Below are 19100 nucleotides of genomic sequence, written 5' to 3'. Positions count from 1 at the left end.
TGAATGCTAATATGAAGACTTCTTCAGTTGTCATAGAGTTCTGTCTGAATAAAAGGTCTTGACCTTGCCTACAGACATGCCTATGACAGTTTAAAAAGCAACATTCATTCAACTATCATATAAATGCAGTAGTCAAACCATGGGTGACAAAGTTGGAGGACCCTTAATGAAATCCACATGTCTCACTCCTTGACTCTTTGCAATTGTAGCCAACCCCTCCACCCCAGCAGCCTTCTAAAATCAGCAGCTCAAGGGAGCACGTGACTTCTGTCCTCCTGTACTTTTGGCTTCCAAGAGATCTTTTCTACAGCATATGCAACGCACCTGTGTACATGTCTGTCAGGGAACTGCCATCGGAGCATCAGGTGGTGGAGGGACTCAGGGAGGAAGAAAGAGACTCAACAGCTGAAGCAGGGACCAGCAGGGGGAGGAGTGGGTCTCTGAGGGAATGCGAGCAGGAGGGAGGGCTCAGGGAAGCTTCCAGCGAGAACAGTGGGGAGGTATCTGAGTCTCCCATAGGGAGACCCACACCTCGCCGGAAACTGTCACGCCGTGAGTCCAGGAGACGCGTTTCCGTTAAGGAGCTCCTTTGCTGGAAACGCTTCCGCAGACAGCCACTGTCGGACTCTACTAGTGACTAGAGCAGACATGTCTGAGGAGCTCCGTCACACACGGAGGTTTGTGGGGTCGCACAAACTCTGAGGGAGCACGTTTTTTACGCACAAGCAGCTAATCAATCCCTAACAGCAGTCCGACAGTCTCTGTACGCTGCCTGTGCAAGAGAAAGCATCATGAGCGAACCAACCGGAACCGGAGGAGCGGTGGCTGGAGCTGGTCCAAGCTTGGAAGATAGATACCGAGCGTTGGAGGTCCAACTGGCGCTGCAGACGGCGAGGCTGGAGGAGAGAAGGGCTCAGGATGCAGACAAGAAGGGGAGAGCCACTCAATTCCCCAGAAAGGTACCAGGATTGGTGCAAAAATTTGGGGGGGACCCCAAGGATTACCATGCCTTTAGGACAGAGATGCAATATGCCATTAATGTGCAGTTCGATGAGTTCCCTGATGAGGAATCGCGAGTTGCTTTCGTAATTGGGCATCTTGAGAAAGGGGCGAGAGACTGGGTTCGACCCCTAATGGCAACGCACAATGACATACTAAAGGACACGAGGAAGTTCTTTCGTGCAATGGATATCATGTTTTCCAGCGATATTGAGGAAGGGGCGGTGCGCAGACAGCTAATGGCTTGTAAGCAGGGAAGTCGATCTGTCCGTGAGTACTGGACTGAGTTTACCATGCTGATTCACAGACTGAGTTGGGATTTATCGGCGGCACCCATTCAAATGCTATTTGAAGAAGGTCTTTCTTCGGCGGTGAAAGACGAGCTGTCACGGAGCCCCAGGGCGGAGTCTATGGATCAGCTGACCAAATCTGCGCTGACCATAGGAGCGCGGCAGGAGGCAAGAGCCTTGGAGAGGCGGGAAGGGAGAGGGGAACGTTGGAAGGAGTTCCGCATTCCAGACATTCCTGAGCCAGCTTTCCCGCCGGCAGAGCCGATGGAAATCGGAACAGCGCGCGCGCGCGCATTTTCAAAAACCAGCGAGGGGGCTAAGAAGGAGGGAAAGGGCCCCCGGAAATGCTATCTCTGCCAACAGCCAGGCCACTTTGCCAGAGTCTGCCCCCAGAGGAAGGAATGGCAAGGGATGGTGGGAGCTGTTGAGGGGGGAGAACAGGGGGGAACGGAGCAGGTAAAAGCCAACGCCTGGTTGCCACAATCGGGGCACTGCAGCCAGGCCAAAGAGCAGTGAAAGTGCCCGTGCCAGAAGCTCCTCGACCTGCTCTAGTGATTGAAGTGTCGCTAGAGCTGCAAAATGGGCACCCCCTAAAAATAAAGGCGCTATTGGACTCAGGCAGCTCCTGCAATTTTATGAGCAAGGAGTATGCTGCTGAACACCAGATACAGACTATCCCTTTAAGCAACCCCCTGCAGGTGACCACGATTGATGGCAGGGAGTTGTTGGGAGGAGGAGTCAGCTTGCAGACTGTCCCAATGATAATGAGGGTGGCAAGGCACACAGAACTGATAGCGTTTAATGTGGCCACCCTGGGAGGCGCTCCCATTATTTTGGGAATGAGCTGGCTAGCTCTACATGATCCGCTGGTTGGCTGGCATCAAAGAGTGGTGTCCTTTGGTTCAGCACATTGCTTAGAACACTGCAAAGGGGAAAAGGGTTCAGCAGGGGCCCAAGCCACCCTAGCAGGGACTGAAGTAATGGAGAAGGTGAAGGTACCACCACAGTATGCAGATCTCAGCGACGTGTTCAGCGAGAAGGAAGCTGACCAACTACCACCTCATAGACCCTTTGATTGCCAGATCAATTTACTCCCTGGAGCACAGCTTCCCGTGGGCAAGTTGTATGCCATGTCAGACAGAGAAATGCAGGAGTTGCGAGGGTTTATTGACAAGAACCTGAAGAGAGGCTTCATCAGAGAGTCCAAAGCAGCAGGGGGTAGCCCAGTGTTTTTTGTGGACAAAAAAAACGCGGACAAGCCGAGACTTGTATGCGATTTTAGGAGGTTAAATGCAGTGACTGAACCGGTGGCTTTCCCTATGCCCAGAATTGATGATATTTTGACCAGGGTGAGGAAGGGAAAGATTTTTACAAAGCTGGATCTAAGGGGGGCGTACAACCTGATACGCATAAGGAAAGGGGATGAATGGAAAACCACCATGTTTACCCCTTTGGGGGCATTTGAATACCTCGTTATGCCATTTGGATTACAAGCAGGCTCAGCGTGTTTTCAATCTTTTATGAACCACGTACTGGGCCCTTTGCTCTACAAGAATTGCGTTGCTTTCCTAGATGATGTGTTGGTGTATTCGGAGAATGAGGAGCAACATGTGAGAGACGTCAGAGAAGTGTTGAGCAGACTGCAAGCCAACAGGCTGTGGGTCAAACTGGAGAAGTGTCGGTTCCATACCAAGGAGGTGGAATTCCTGGGGTACCGCCTGTCAGACAAGGGATTGGCCATGGATCCCGGCAAGGTACAGGCAGTGCTGGAATGGAAAACACCCAAAACCAAGAAGGATGTGCAGAGGTTCCTAGGGTTTGGAAACTTTTATCGTAAGTTCATCCGCAACTTCGCCCATCTGACGGCGCCCATCACTGACTGTCTCAGCAGTAAAAAGAAGTTTGTATGGACGGCGGAGGCGGAGCGAGCGTTTGAGGAGCTGAAAAGGGCCTTCGCCTCTGAAGAACAACTTCTGCATGTGGATTTACGAAAGAAGCTAAGGGTTGAAACAGACGCATCTGACAGAGCCATAGGGGCGGTGCTTCTTCTGCAGCCGGAGAAGGAGGAGTCAGAGTGGCGACCGTGTGCCTTCTTTTCGCGAAAGCTGAACAAATCCGAGAGGAACTACACGGTGTACGACCGAGAACTTCTTGCTATTCATGAGGCGTTCCGGAGATGGAGGCATCTGCTAGTTGGTGCACAACATAAGGTGCAAGTGTGCACGGACCATAAAAATCTAGAGTATTGGAGAACTGCGCGAGTGCTCAACCAAAGGCAGTTGAGATGGGCCCAGGAGTTCTCCAAATTTAACTTTGAGATTTGTTACGTGCCAGGCCCAGAGAATGTTAGGGCGGACGCTCTCTCGCGCAAACCTGAATATTTGGAGGGGGAGGGAGCACCCGAAGAAACCCATATCATTCCAGAGGACCGCTGGGTGTGTGGGGCGACTTTGGTGGGGCAAAGGGAATTGGTAGAGGGTACGGTGCAGGATGCATACGCCCAGGACAAACTCAGGGATCTCAGGAGGGAGGAAGACAAATCCGGTGGTTTTGAGGAGAGAAACGGGGCATTGTATTATAAGGGAGCGTTATATATACCTGAAGGGGAATTGAGGGAGAAGGTACTCAAGCAGCTGCACGATAGCCCCACAGCAGGGCATTTTGGGCAACACAAGACCATGTGGCTGGTTACCAGGGAATTTTGGTGGCCCAAGGTCAGGGAAGATGTGCGGGAGTATGTGAGAGGGTGTGAACAATGCCAAAGAGCCAAGGGGGAGAGGCGGGCGCCGGCTGGTTTATTAGAACCACTGCCCACACCTGAAAGACCGTGGGAAGCAGTGGCAATAGATTTCATGACTGATCTGCCAAGGTCTAGAGGGAAAACAGCCATCATGGTTGTAGTAGACCTGTTAACTAAAATGGCCCACTTTATAGCCTGCTCACATGCGGTCACAGCAGAAGAAACAGCCAAATTGTTTGTAGAGAATGTGTTTCGGTTGCATGGCGCCCCCTTGAGGGTGGTTTCAGACCGAGGGAAACAATTTACTTCCAGGTTCTGGAGGAAGCTCATGAGCTTACTGCATGTAGAGGTTAATTTTTCAACGGCCCGTCATCCAGAAACCAACGGGCAGGCGGAAAGAGCAAATGGGGTTCTCCAACAATATTTGAGGTGTTATGTTAATGACAGAGAGAATGATTGGGTGGAGAAGCTGGCGTTGGCAGAATTTGCCTACAACAATGCAGAGAACGTGTCCACGGGGATGAGCCCCTTTTTGGCTAATCACGGGTGCCATCCCAGAGCCTTCCCAGGGGGGGAGGGGGAGAACTGGAGCGTTCCAGCTGCAGAACAGTTCGTTGAAGAAATGGAAGCGATCCATCGCCAGCTCCAACTCAACTTAAACAGGGCTAAGGAGGAATATAAGAGGCAGGCAGACAAAAACCGAAGGGAAGGTGAAAGCATCAGGGTGGGGGACCAGGTGTGGCTGTCAACCCAAGGGTTGCCGTTCAAAGGAGGTTGTAAGAAATTAAGACCCAAAAGGCTGGGTCCGTTTGAAGTCATGCAGCAGGTCAATCCAGTGGCTTTCAGGCTCCGGTTACCGAACCACATGAAGCTGCACCCAGTTTTTCACAGGTCGTTGCTGTCACCGTATAGAGGAGACAGTGAAGGGAGGGTCACTAGGGGACCAGCAATGGAGGAGAAGGAACACAGCTACCATGTAGCGGAAATCCTCGATTCCAGGTGGAAGGGAGATCAAGTAGAGTATTTGGTAATGTGGGAAGGGGAACCGGAGTCGGAAAACACCTGGGTTAGGGCAGAGGATGTCAATGACGAAGTTTTAATAGAGACTTTTCATCAGAGGTTCCCACGTAAACCTCAGCCTGTAGCGAGGTTCCGAAGGGAATACTTTGCCACCACCGACGAGGAAGAGGAGTTGGAGGGGTTCCCAGATTCTGAAGAGGAAGAGGATTCAGCGAGCCAGGACGACGATCGATGGAGGGAATTGTTCGAGACGTCAGAAGATGAGGAAGATTCGTTTCGGGGTTTTAGCCCTTCACCTCCCAGGGGAGAGGAAATGGGAGGGGGTGAGGGGGGCCCTGGAGGGGAGGTGGATGTCAGGGAACTGCCATCGGAGCATCAGGTGGTGGAGGGACTCAGGGAGGAAGAAAGAGACTCAACAGCTGAAGCAGGGACCAGCAGGGGGAGGAGTGGGTCTCTGAGGGAATGCGAGCAGGAGGGAGGGCTCAGGGAAGCTTCCAGCGAGAACAGTGGGGAGGTATCTGAGTCTCCCATAGGGAGACCCACACCTCGCCGGAAACTGTCACGCCGTGAGTCCAGGAGACGCGTTTCCGTTAAGGAGCTCCTTTGCTGGAAACGCTTCCGCAGACAGCCACTGTCGGACTCTACTAGTGACTAGAGCAGACATGTCTGAGGAGCTCCGTCACACACGGAGGTTTGTGGGGTCGCACAAACTCTGAGGGAGCACGTTTTTACGCACAAGCAGCTAATCAATCCCTAACAATGTCCATAAACAAAACAAAAAGGACAATCAATTCTCCTTACTGGTTAATCAGGTGTACTTACATGACTTCCTGTTTGCTCTTGACCGCTTCCTTTCTCTAGGCACTGCTCGCTGACTTGGCACTTGTGTGGCAGACTTGACAATGCGATCCATGATCTCGTCTGCTGCATCATCCGTAGCGTTAGGTGAGTCATCATTGCCAGCGTTCCACGAGCCAACGCGACCTGGAAAATGGAATTGGCAACACACCATGATTTTATATTCCATGTTGTTCTGACGGTTTCGACAAGTAAGAGCATGTCCTAATATTTTATAATATCGGCCACCAAGATTCAGGTTCTGTTTCACTAACCTCTGGTCTGTGAAATGCCTTGTCGAATTTTGCAGAGCACCAGAAAACTGCCTAGAACTAGGTCAAATGAGAGTAATAGTTCATCAGGTTGGTTCTATGCCACATAATAATTTGGTTCGGGGCTTAGCCAGGAGCACCATCACCCAAAAGGTTTTTAAACTGTAATTTATGTAAGTAAACCAGTGTGTACAGTATTGGAAGTTGAAGAGGGAACAATAGCTGGGAAATGATGAGAGTACAAATGTGAACTCACAAACCACAGGTATGGTTTTTTTCAGGTATACCCATGCATGTATTATGAATCTCTGATACACACACAATATTTGTGTTCTCCATTAATCCTGCTACAATTGAATAGGATACAACTGGATAAAGATTTAAGCAGGAATGTAATGGTGAGCTTTCAGAAAGACAGAGCCCACTGAGCACAAGCCACTGAATTTCTGGGATTGTTTTGTAACAAGCAATGGTCACACAAAGCGGCAACTTTCCCCACAATTATTTCTCTCTCTCTCTGTGGATAGTCTGCACCACACAGCAAGAGTGTGGTTCGCACATCACACAAGCCATACTTTGGCTCAGAATGGCTGCATGAAGATACCAGCTCCTAGCAAGGAGCTCAGGCCCACTTCTCAGGTCAGCACAGGACAGCACCTAGGCAAGGCTTGCCTGAATGTGTCGCCCAAATCTGGGACCAAGATTATGTTCTCTCCTGTTTAACCATGACCTTTAACAATGATGCAAAGGTTATATAGATCATCGTTAAGGAAAAGAGACTTCAACCAAAATCTCAGGTTCAGCTCACACGCTAATCCAAATCTTGGTCTCCTCGAGAGCAAGCGGGTGTGTGCCGAGACATGGTTTGGCTGAGTGTGATGTGCTCCCTCATTTGAATTTCAAAACCATTATTTGGCAGTGAAAATGTGAAACAGAAATGGATGGATGTATCAGCAACAAAGACTGTTGACAGTCCTCTTCTAAATTGGCTTCGGGTTTTGAAAATAGCATCTGATGTTAAGAATTTCCTCATGGCTTCAAGATTCCTGTAATACTTCACTCAAATTACAAGCAGGATCATGATCTCATCTTTGTTGGTTGGCATTATAAAAGGCCTAGAATGCTTGAAGCAGCTACCCAATACGTTGAAACGCTTTAGTGGAAACTCATGTGGATATTTGGTTATAATTAAAATAACTATTTGGGAGATCTTTTCATTTTTGTATGAATATCACAAATCATTCTTGAGCGGATTTAGTCATGGCACACCAAACCAAATTGGAAAGTGAGTCCGTCTACATGTGCAGCTGAATGGAGATTTGTGGCTTCTTTTCCTAGGTCTGGTTTGGGATCTCGGGCGTAACGGAGCTAAACCTAATGAGACAAGTTTCTTGATTGGATCTACCACTGCTTTTCAAATGTTTAATAGCAGCCAGAGGAGGAGATGTTTATCAGGATTGCAGCTCACTGGGGGTGGGGAGTTAATCCTTCCTCAATGGAAATTACTCCTTGAAGTTGAAAGCAGATGGTTTATTTATGGCAGGCTACTTAATATCCCAGCCTTCATTCCAACAGATCCCAGGGTAGCCACACAATATAAATTCTTGGGTCATGAACCCAACTTTGAACAGAGGACAGGACCATGACAAAGAGCGGGAAGAGACAACTGGATTGAGAGAGCCAGTGGCTCAAGCTTCAGAGCGGTTAGACCTTGGACCCCAATATGGAGCCCCCAAACAGAGAAGTCCTCAAGACAGCACCCTCTGAAGAAATGACAATCTCCACAATGGGGACCTCCCACAAAGACCTTTGACTGGATGTGCACACTTGCTTTTCCAGGGGTGACTCATCCCGTTTTGCTTCTCCTCATGGGAGAAAGTGGTGTTGGCGGCTGGGACGACCTCAAGCAATATCTCGTGGGAGCCCTGTGAGATCTTGCCAGAACCAGGAAGCCACTGCTTCTTCTCCTCGCTTCTCCAGTGGGCGGGCAGGGTGCCTGCAGGGGCACCGCCCCTTGAATTCCACCATCTGAGGCAGCTGCCTCAGCCTGCCTCATGGATGGGCTGGCCCTGCCCTCTTCCTATAAATCCCATGGACTAGAAAATCCCATGGACTAACTTCCTCCAAGCAGCCTCATTGGGTGAAACATACTATGTTTTGCACCACACAAGTCAAATAGCAAGGTATATTTTATTTGTAGCAGGGAAGGGAGTCTTCACCCAGGAATGATATGGTGTGTGTGTGTTTGTGTCTGTGTGATAGTACTTGCCCAAGAAAGCTGTTATTCGAGGTTTTTGTTTTTTTAAAGAAATAGGAAATCTATCAATGGATCTCCTAGCCTTGAAGCTTTATTGACTCATATCTACTTTCCTCAGAGGGCGACAGCAATAGCTTTCTATAGATTTTCTCAATAAAACTTTACACAGCATATCTTATGTTTCTCAAATATGAGCCTCCGTGTGATGGCCTGGGAATCAGATTCAGAGGCTGAACCTGAGGAATCCCAGCCTGCACAGGAGTCCCCGCCTCCAGGGCCGGCTGAGCCAGGGCTGGGGCTTGAACCTGAAGGGCCCTCACCTGTGCCGGATCCTCAGGAGCAGACACCAGATGAATCCGCTCTGGCTCTGGAGGTGATGGAGGACCATTGCCTGCAGGTGCTCCTCTCCCAGCCCTGTCAGGGGAAGGTGAGGTTGCCTCTGGGTCCGGTAATCCTCCAGACTCTCTGGAGCTGCAGAGGCTCAGGGCAGAGAGGCGGAGGGAACTAAGTTCTCGCAGGAGGAGTGCTCGCCTTCAGGCCAGAAGAGGCGAGTCACCTGTAAACCGGGGCCGCCCTATGCCTCAGAGGAAATAAAGGCCAGCCAGCCCAGTCCCAGGTTGCAGGAGCAACATCGTTGGTAACCTGTTCCTGCCGTCACCCTGACCTGCTCTCCTGCCAGAGTTCCTGACCACGCCCAACTCCTCGCTTTGGACCTCGCTTCGCCCCTGACGGACAGCCTCCATGCCCTCGACCTAGGACCGGACTCAGACCACGCCGCATGGTAACACCCCCCCCCCCGGACCAGCACGCTCCAGCAGGAATAATAGTAGGAAACAGTAACATATGGCCCCAGTATCCCAAACAAAACCAAAGTATTCACCTCGACTTGCCCGACTTCGAGTGCGCACTCCTAGCACGGTGGTGTTCTCCCCACTTGGCGAGGAAGTCTTCAAGACGGCCTTCATATTCTCATGTTCCACTGCATCTTCTGCATATTGTAGCCCCTGCGGTTGGTTCTGAGGTGGAGGAGAGCTGCTGCTGCTACAGAATTTCCCAGTCTGTGGAAAGAATTTCCCCACCAGTTTTAATTTATAAAATCACACAACATTAGTTAATATAAGAAATCAGTCCTTCAAAGACGTTCTCTTACTCTGGCTGCAGTTCTAGCAAACGGACAATAATCCCTCCGTTTCCACCACAGGGAGTGCATAATTCATACTCATATTTTACAGGCAGCAAAATGCAGAGTTTAGCAATTATTATTATTATTTTAAAATCAACACCAATTAGTTAAGTCATGCGATGTATCAGAAATGGCAGACCTCTCATCCTGATGTGAGCCGTGTTTGTTAATTTGGAGTACTGTATCTACATTCCTCACCCTACCCCGAAAAATTTCTGCAGACACCCATGCCATCTTCCCCTGTGTGAGTTTTGTTCAACACCTGAGTTTCTGCTCTAAGTGCCTTTACCAACTGAAGTTTGATGGCAGTCTCTATTGACAGCAGTTGAGCCAACTTTGTGGAGGCCCACCTGGCACTGGGCGTTTGCTCTGAAATCTCAAGGAAGACTTAGCCTTTTCAGAAGGCTTTTGCCAGTGGTTTAGGCTGCTTCTGCTGGCTCAACCCTACAGATGTTTAATGTGGTAAGCAAGCTTCCAGTGCCTCCATTAATTCTCTATTGTCCTTATGAAGTACAAGTCACGGAATTTCCACACTTTCCCTCAATCCAGTTTCTCTCACTCCCTCTCCTTTTTGGAGTATCTCTGGTATGGATTCAAAGGTAAAAAGGTAATAGCCCATACAATTATAATTAATTAATTAATTACTCTTCTCTTGGTCCCAATAATAATATTACATCTGCTAATAAAGAGCACAAACTCAAGTGAATGGTGCTTTCTTTCTTTCTTTCTTTCTTTCTTTCTTTCTTTCTTTCTTTCTTTCTTCCTGTCACAGCTCTGTATTATTTTTTAAAAAATTCCTTTGGAGTCTGATGGTGAGTGGAGTTGCTTTTTCTTCTTTCTTCTGGCTTCTACCTGCCCTGCTTTTTGTGCTTTCACCCAGCTGAAGGCCACAGTGCCCTGGACTGGCAACAATGCATTTTATTCTATCCCAAGATGCTAGGCAACTTGGGTGGATTTTGGCTCCCAAGTTCCCTAGCATCTTAGGTTACAAAAAATAAAAAAAATCAATTAGATGAACTGGAGGAAATTAGAAGGAGACTCTTTTTAACTCTTTTAAGTCAGTCCCTTACCTTTCCTGCCCCAACCTAGCCACAGTGATCCATGTGACGGTCACCTCCAGGCTTGACTACTGTAATTCGCTTTACGCGGGGTTGCCCTTGAAGCTGTCCCAGAAACTCCAGCGGGTGCAGAATGATGCAGCGAGGCTCCTCACGGGGTCTCTGCCATGGGAGCATATTCATCCAGTGCTTTTCAAACTGCACTGGCTCCCGGTGGAGTACAGGGTCAGCTTTAAGGTGCTGCTTTTGACCTTTAAAGCCCTTCACGGCCTAGGAGCCTCGTACCTATGGGACCGCCTCTCCTGGTATGCCCCACGGAGGACCTTAAGGTCCATAAATGGCAACACCCTCGAGGTCCCGGGCCCTAAGGAAGTTAGATTGGCTTCAACCAGAGCCAGGGCCTTTTCAGCACTGGCTCCGGCCTGGTGGGACGCTCTGCCTCATGAGACCAGGGCCCTGCAGGATCTGATTTCTTTCCGCAGGGTCTGTAAGACAGAGTTGTTCCGCCTGGCCTTTGGCTTGGAGCCAATTTGATTCTTTCCCTCTCTTTCTTTTTTCTTTTCCTTCTCCTCCTGCAATGAGGCTACATTTTAATATTTTAATGTTTCATTATTTTAATGTTGTATTTTAATTTTGTTTTTAAGTTGTAATCATTCAACTTGTTTTTATTATTGCTTGTAAGCCCCTCTGAGCCCGGCCTTGGCTGGGGAGGGCGGGGTATAAATAAAAATTATTATTATTATAACAATGCTACTTATTCTGATTGCTCGTCAATGCAATTATGCTTTGAAGTGCAGCGGCAGCAATCATTCAGTGTGTAACTAAGGGTTAACTCTGTTGCTAGGAAGTCAGTTAGCCAAGCAGGATGGTGGTGAAGGTGTTGCACAGCAACATTGCAAGGGCAACATGTGCTCTGATAGGCTAACAAGGTGTGAGAGAGTTGACTTGTGGATGTTTAGTTGAAGATTTCCCTGCTCTCAACAAGTCTGTCAAAAAGGCACCCCTCCCTTCTGCTGGAGTTGCATGGCCCTTCTCGGTGGCTGCTCCCAGACTTAGACTAGCTCCTTCCTTGTTGTCTTTCCGCCAGCAGGTTAAGTAAGACCTTCTTTTCCCAACAGGCTTTGGGGGACAGACTGCTTTTAATGAAAGGGATGGTGTTGTGCTGCTTTTGTTGTGACGGTATGTTTTTAGTAGATCATACAGAGGAATGCGGGTGGCGCTGTGGTCTAAACCACTGAGCCTCTTGGGCTTGCTGACCGGAAGGTTGGCAGTTCAAATCCCCGCGACGGGGTGAGCTCCCGTTGCTCAGTCCCAGCTCCTGCTAACCTAGCAGTTCGAAAGCACACCAGTGCAAGTAGATGAATAGGTACCGCTCTGGCGGGAAGGTAAACGGTGTTTCCATGTGCCCTGGCACTCGTCACAGTGTCCCGTTGCGCCAGAAGCAGTTTAGTCATGTTGGCTACATGACCCGGAAAACTGTCTGTGGACAAACGCCGGCTCCCTTGGCCTGAAAGCAAGATGAGCGCCGCACCACATAGTCGCCTTTGACTGGACTTAAGCGTCCAGGGGTCCTTTACCTTTACCTTTTACACACAGAGATATATAGTTTTAATTGTTTTAATGTGTAATGGCTTTTTAATTTTTGTTTCCCTCCCCAATGTTTTTAGCTGTTCTTATTTTATCTGTAAGCCATATTGGATCCCTTCTCAGGGGAAAAGGAGGTAAGAAAGGAAAAAAGGAGGTAAGAAAGAATGAATGAAAGAAAGAAAGGTATGAACTAGCCACAACTAGAATCCTGAATTAACAAGCCCCATTGGGCTTTGGCATGCCACTGTCCCCATCATCTGCCACAATCTGGATGGATGTTTGCAGGGCTTTCGAGCTGCACAACCCTGGACTGCACCACTGCCATGCTCTTTATCAATGCCATTATGAAAAACTGCATACGGTGGACTATAAACCAAACACACTGCGGTCTAAATATCTCATGTTAAAGATAGTACGGATATTTAGAGGGTTATGGAATATTTGATGCATGGTAATGAAAGACTGTTTTTGTTGTTAGCAGATCTCACAGCACACAGAGGGCCTTGAAGAGGCCATGCTCTTTCCACAGAACCATACCTCAGTGTCATCTTCTTCATCAGTCTACCAGAGGGAGGCAAAGGACAGGGTAGAAAAGGACAGAAAGCAGCATTTAGGAAGTACAGTACTGACAAAACATGAACAATTGTGGGGATGTTTAAGCATTGACATGACAGAGGCAAAATGAGAACATGTATCTTATCGTGGCACCATAAATCCTCTACATGGAAAAAGCAGGCAGTTCCTTTGCCAGGAATAGTCACGTCAGATTTGGGTGGTTAGAAGTTGACCTGAAGGTTTGATGGATAGAGAGCTCTGAGCACAACGTAACTCTTGGCATGCTTGCTTTTCTGCAAGGACTCATGGCTACAGCTATCTCGGTTTCTCCTAGAAATCTCTTTAATGAGATTATGTAAAAAAACTTTCCCACTATGATATCAGCTAAGTGCCACCTCATGGAAACGTAGGGTCAGCAGACCAGAAGGTCATCAAGGCACAACCAACCATCTATTCATCAGCCTTTCACACCCAGCCCCTGGGGCAGTATTAGTCCAAATAGTTCAATATTTCACCAGCAGAGACTGGAAGTAACCAGCTAGACTGGTAAAGAAAAAATGATTTACAGTGGTGCCCCGCAAGACGAATGCCTCGCAAGACAGAAAACTCGCTAGACGAAAAAGTTTTCCGTTTTGGAGGTGCTTCGCAAAACGAATTTCCTATGGGCTTGCTTCGCAAGACGACAATGTCTTGCGAGTTCCTGCTGGTTTTTCCCCCCTTCCCCCCTTTTTCTAAGCCGCTAAGCCGCTTATCAGCTGCTCCGATCAGCAGATAAGCCGCTAAAAGCCGCTAATAGCGCTAATCCGCTAATCCTTCAATGGGCTTGCTTCGCAAGACAAAAAAACCGCTAGACGAAGAGAATCACAGAACGGATTCTTTTCGTCTTGCGAGGCACCACTGTATATGCACTGTATGTGCAATATAACATTGTGCCACCAGGAGTCCCATTTTTCTCTACCTGTTTTCCCTGTTTAAATTTACAATGCTTTTAACTGAAACACATTTTTTATGTTTCTAGATCCAGCCATAATCACATCACACATAATTGCAAAGAGAAAAAGAACTCCAAAGAACTCAAGAAAACAAGCTACTCTGCAACAGAAAGCAAAAACCAACTACTGCTACTAGCCTTTGAGTCTTGCAGACTCAAACATTTACCGGTAGTCACCGAGTTAGCACAACCCTGCATATACCTTCTGTTTTTTACATGAAGAACTGCCTGTGTGAAAGCGATCTCACATAAAAATCACTTCCACATAGCAAGTTACCATTTAAGAAAGTGGCTCTCTAGCCTTCTCTTTGAAATAATAAGAGTTCCACCATAAGGGACTGCAGAAAGCAGGAGAAAATGCTGGAATCTAAGCAAAACTCATCTAATGGGAACCGTCTCTTGTTAAAGCTATCAAATGAAAATATTTAGGAAATGCTGTGTGTCAGTGATTGCAGAATATCTTTCAACATGCAGATTGTGTGGAGAATATTCATGCCACTGGTAGAAAAGTGTGGCGTGGGAATCAGATGGTAAAAGCTTCTGTGGGAGCTGCTGTCATGGCGATGCAACTCAATGTGAGGGACTTAGCATGACATTCAGCCCTCAAGGAATGTTCTACTGGGATGCACAACCACTGGTCAAAACACAGTTGTGGAAATCTCTGGTGCCCATGATGATGAGGAGGAGGAATCTTGAGGATTTTAGGTCAAAGCCTTTCTTGATTGTTGTTGTTTAGTCGTTTAGTCGTGTCCGACTCTTCATGACCCCATGGACCAAGGCATGCCAGGCACTCCTGTCTTCCACTGTCTCCCGCAATTTGGTCAAACTCATGCTGGTAGCTTCAAGAACACTGTCCAACCATCTCGTCCTCCGTCGTCCCCTTCTCCTGGTGCCCTCCATCTTTCCCAACATCAGGGTCTTTTCCAGGGAGTCTTCTCTTCTCATGAGGTGGCCAAAGTATTGGAGCCTCAGCTTCAGGATGTGTCCTTCCAGTGAGCACTCAGGGCTGATTTCCTTAAGAATAGAGAGGTTTGATCTTCTTGCAGTCCATGGGACTCTCAAGAGTCTCCTCCAGCACCAGAATTCAAAAGCATCAATTCTCGATCGCTGATCGCCTTTCTTGATACAATGGGTCAAAACTGAGACATTGCGGTGAGAATTTAATCTGAGGCACATTAAAGGGTGATGGGACAGTTTCTATAACATCTTGATCTAGGGCAAAGCCTGCAAAATACTTGACTACCTTAACTACCTCCCACAAAGGAGGAGCTATCTGACTGGCTCTGTGCTGTTCTGGCTCTGCTTCTCTCTGCTGGAGTGTCCGTAAACCCTACAGATGTTTACAAAGAAGAAAGTTCCACTGTGTTCAATACTCCCTAATATGTGTTAGCACCTAATAAGGGTGGCACTGTGGTCTAAACCACAGAGCCTAGGGCTTGCTGATCAGAAGGTTGGCGGTTTGAATCCCCGCGACAGGGTGAGCTCCCGTTGCTCGGTCCCTGCTCCTGCCAACCTAGCAGTTCGAAAGCACACCAGTGCAAGCAGATAAATAGGTACTGCTCCGGAGGGTAGGTAAACAGCGTTTCCGTGCACTGCTCTGGTTCACCAGAAGCGGCTTTGTCATGCTGGCCACATGACCTGGAAGCTGTACGCTGGCTCCCTCGGCCAATAAAGCGTCGTACGCGACTGGACCTAATGGTCAGGGGTCTCTTTACCTTAAGTTCCACTGTGTTTAATACTCCCTAATAAGTGTTAGGACCTCATTATGTGATGCCCAGTTTGTATTGTGGAAGGCGATACAAATAGTATAGATAATAGAATCATAGCGATTCAAGCAAGGCAGAAACATGAACTGCTCGTCCAAAGGAAGGGATGCAGCAAGAATCAGGCTGGAGTGATGACATTTTTCTGCCTCTTTAAGCGAGTGGAGGGTGACAACCCACTTGTTGGTGTCTTAGTGCGCACTTGAGAAGTAGCAGTTCTTTCTTCTGATGAACAGCCAAGACATAGTAGCCTGGTTCAGCGGCAAGGGCCTGCCAGCACCCTCTGTGCAAAGGACCGGTAGTTGGGTCCTATCGTCATGGCCGCCCTGGGATAAAAGGCAGCAATGGGCTGCAACTGCATCCAACTGCAGGGCAGTGGGGGATGGAGGCGCTTCTGGGTCACTTGTAACCATGGCAGCTGGCAGAGGAAACTGGTCCTGCACCTTACAGATCTTCACGCTTTTACTGCCGCAGCAGAGGGCTCCAAGTTTGATGGAGGCAGTGGCCTGGTGCCGCAACATCTCACCCCTGGGCAGTCTCTCCCCCCAAGCAGCTGTGATCTGTTTTGATTGTGAAATTAGCTCAAAGGGGGTGGTTAAAAGATCCCTTGCACTGTGGCCCTGTTGCAATAAGATGTGGATTGTCCACCCTATGGCTGCAGCAAAGTAAAAAAAATAAAAACTAAGGGGGGGGGGAGATGGGAAACACTTCATGTGTCTGCTATATCGCATCTAGTTTGGCCATCAGTTCTGTCTAACTTTAGTTGAATTGCGCCCAATCATTAACAAAAAGTCTTTCTCAGATATTATTTTATCTGAATCCATCCATTTCTTTTCACTTCTTTGTTCCAGAAACATTCGCAATTGAAAAATGAAGGACTCGTTTGTTTTGTCTTTCATGGTGTTTTCGGCACACTCAATGCAAGAAAGATTAGCTGTGGGAGAGACGGACGACAGCAGGCTAGCGTTGCTTTTTAAGGCTATGTTTTCTTCCACGAGGGAGCTGTTTGTTTTGCTTTGGGCCTAGCGACACTGAAAGATAGCCAGCCTTTATCCAACGGAACCTCTGTAGGTATGCTCCAATTGCTTATTCTCATTATGGCAAGCTAATTCATTGCCAGTAAAAATATATCCCTCCAGAAAACAATACTATATAAGTAACCCCCTAGCATTAATGGCAGAAATCTAAAAGGTCATTCGGGGACAGGTAAAATATTTGTACTTCTAATCATCTGTTCATCCTGTCAAGAGATTTAAACCATACAAGGTCTGTACTGTTGTTGGGACTTTGTGTGCTTCAACGGCCATTTGCTATTTATTGACTAAATGGTGGCAAAGTGAATGTAAATATTAATGCCAGTCACATGATACCTTTGGGATGGAGTGGGCCACAAGTAAATCCTTCAAAATGAATGGGGATGCTTGATAAAAAAAAAAGATTGTGGATTGTAGTGTGGCATATTTGTTTCTAATATTGCATTATTGTTTGGTTAGATACGTTTATTTAAAACATTCTTAATCCACTCTTCAGCTGAGAAACACTCCCAGAATAGTAACAAGACAGTCCCCATCTTGAAACTTATAATGTGAAAGGCATGACACAAGGAAACGGACTTTGGAGGGAGGAGGAAAAAAGCAAACTCCAGACACTATTTCTTAGTAATATGCTTTCCATATTACAATTTTCATTTGTAATTCTGATCTTTAATGTAACTGCCACATGGATTAAACATATCATAAAGTAGACATGGGCATACATCCTTCCTGTGTTATGACTTTTGTCCAGATATATCTTGAATGGGGATTCTTGTGACATCCTGATATTAAAAAAAACTTTCTCTATGCTAACCTCAATCTGGTCTAGTGCAAAAATGCTGGACACAAAGAAGAGAAAAGCAGTATTCTTTTTGCCATAGTTCTCAAGACAAAAAGGGATTATCTGAAGAAAGGGAGGTAGATTTAGACAGAATTTCAGGAAAAGCTTCCTATCTTTTCAGATTATAATATATCTTTATTGTCTTTATTGTCTGTGTCCCATGCAAAACTACATAAAAACTACATAAAATTACCACAAAACTACATAAAACTACATAAAAACTACATATAACTACATAAAACATTCAAAAACCCCTAAAAACTCTAAAACCCTATTTTAAAATACACTATACTGTAAAAACCCCTTATGCTGCGTTTAGAACCAGAATTGCATTTGCATAGAAACTGTTTCTCAGGCGGCTAGCCCTGGCCTTTATAACCCTATACCTTCTTCCAGAAGGCAGAAGCTGAAAGAGATCATTTCCGGGGTGCTATCCTGTGCTATCTCTGCCGCTTTCTTATGGCACCTGGCATATAATGGAAATAACGAAATTTTCTAATGACAGACTGGATGTATACTGTGTCACAGATACAGAAATGCTGAAGTATAGACAAATGTTTTTTTGACCCAACCATCAATTTTAAAGACAACATTTCTATTTTGGCTGCACATTATTTTCCTCAGGAGGTCGGGGAACTGCCAGATTGGACTAGGCAATCTCAATTTACATCTGTGGGAGTGATGCAAACACATGTAAACAGAAATAATTGTGATGCACTGTATCCCACTGAGATCCTTGATACTCCTGGTGAGGTTATAAATTATAAACCATTCCCTCTGCCTATCTGGCTCACACCAGAGACCTTTTATTAGAAGTTTAAACAGGATTTTTGGTATGATTCATTAAAAAAGAAAAGATTGGAGCACAATGGCAGTAATGTCCCAAATCTGAGTGTTTCCTTGGGGGAACAACATTACAGGTTACAACGGTACTTTGGTTTATGAACTTAATCCGTTCCGGAAGTCCATTCTTAAACTGAAGCTGTTCTTAAACCGAGGCGCGCTTTCCCTAATGAGGCCTCCTGCCGCTGGTGCCCGTCCACCGTTCGGCTTCCGTTCTTACACCAAGGTAAAGTTTGCAAATCGGGACACTACTTCTGGTTTTGCGGAGTTCGTAAACCAAATAGTTTGCAAACAGGGCTGTTCTTAAACTGAGGTACCACTGTATTTGTCCATGATGTGGCAAGGTTTACTTCAGCAGAGTTAAACAGTCCCCTTTATAAGTTTATGCAGTGATCAGCTTGTTGCTGACTCGTCTGAGTTCTTCTAATAAAGATTCCTTCCTGGTTAAAAATCCCTTTGAATACCTCTTAAAGAATACACACACAAATCTGATTCATGTTAATATAAACTATTTCACTCTCAGATTCATTCAGGTTTACAGAACTGTACCTGAAGGAAGGCTTAGGTTACATAACAAGCAAATAAACTATACCAGAGGGAAGTTGGTCCTGATGTGACTGAAACTGAGCAGTTATCTTTCAAAACTACCGGCAACCGACAAACTGGTTGTCACAGCAACCAGTTAGAACATGGAGGCCTCTGTCCGAATGTTGACTGCACCTTTACATCCCACACATGAGATAATTCCACCAGCTTGCTTATTTTATTAAGGCTAAAAGACTATCTCCTTGAAACAGAATGAATATTTTTCCCTGGGACTCTTTTCTACT

At 46.9% G+C, this 19100-nt stretch overlaps 1 protein-coding gene across 14 annotated transcripts in view; it reads right to left on the bottom strand.

Moving 5' to 3' along the window:
- Positions 1–19100, bottom strand: part of FHOD3 (formin homology 2 domain containing 3) — a 369691-nt gene that overhangs the window by 14317 nt on the left and 336274 nt on the right. For 9 of the 14 annotated variants that reach the window (XR_014518724.1, XR_014518726.1, XR_014518727.1 and 6 more), the window contains 3 exons: positions 12781–12804; positions 9296–9473; positions 5872–6033 (listed from right to left, as the gene is read on the bottom strand). Coding sequence is in view for 2 of the 14 variants with exons in the window: in XM_083473089.1 (XP_083329215.1) it covers positions 5872–6033; positions 9296–9473; positions 12781–12804 (364 nt within the window). In the remaining 12 variants the exon portion in view is untranslated. The remainder of the gene's footprint in view (positions 1–5871; positions 6034–9295; positions 9474–12780; positions 12805–19100) is intronic. The other 5 variants (XR_014518725.1, XR_014518728.1, XR_014518732.1 and 2 more) reach the window with 1 other exon arrangement.

The sequence above is a fragment of the Podarcis liolepis genome (assembly GCF_965112155.1).
Source record: "Podarcis liolepis genome assembly, chromosome: 13".
In the NCBI taxonomy this organism is placed as follows: Eukaryota; Metazoa; Chordata; class Lepidosauria; order Squamata; family Lacertidae; genus Podarcis; species Podarcis liolepis.
The sequence above is the reverse complement of the archived record's forward strand: the minus strand, read 5'-3'. Positions and strand labels throughout refer to the sequence as shown.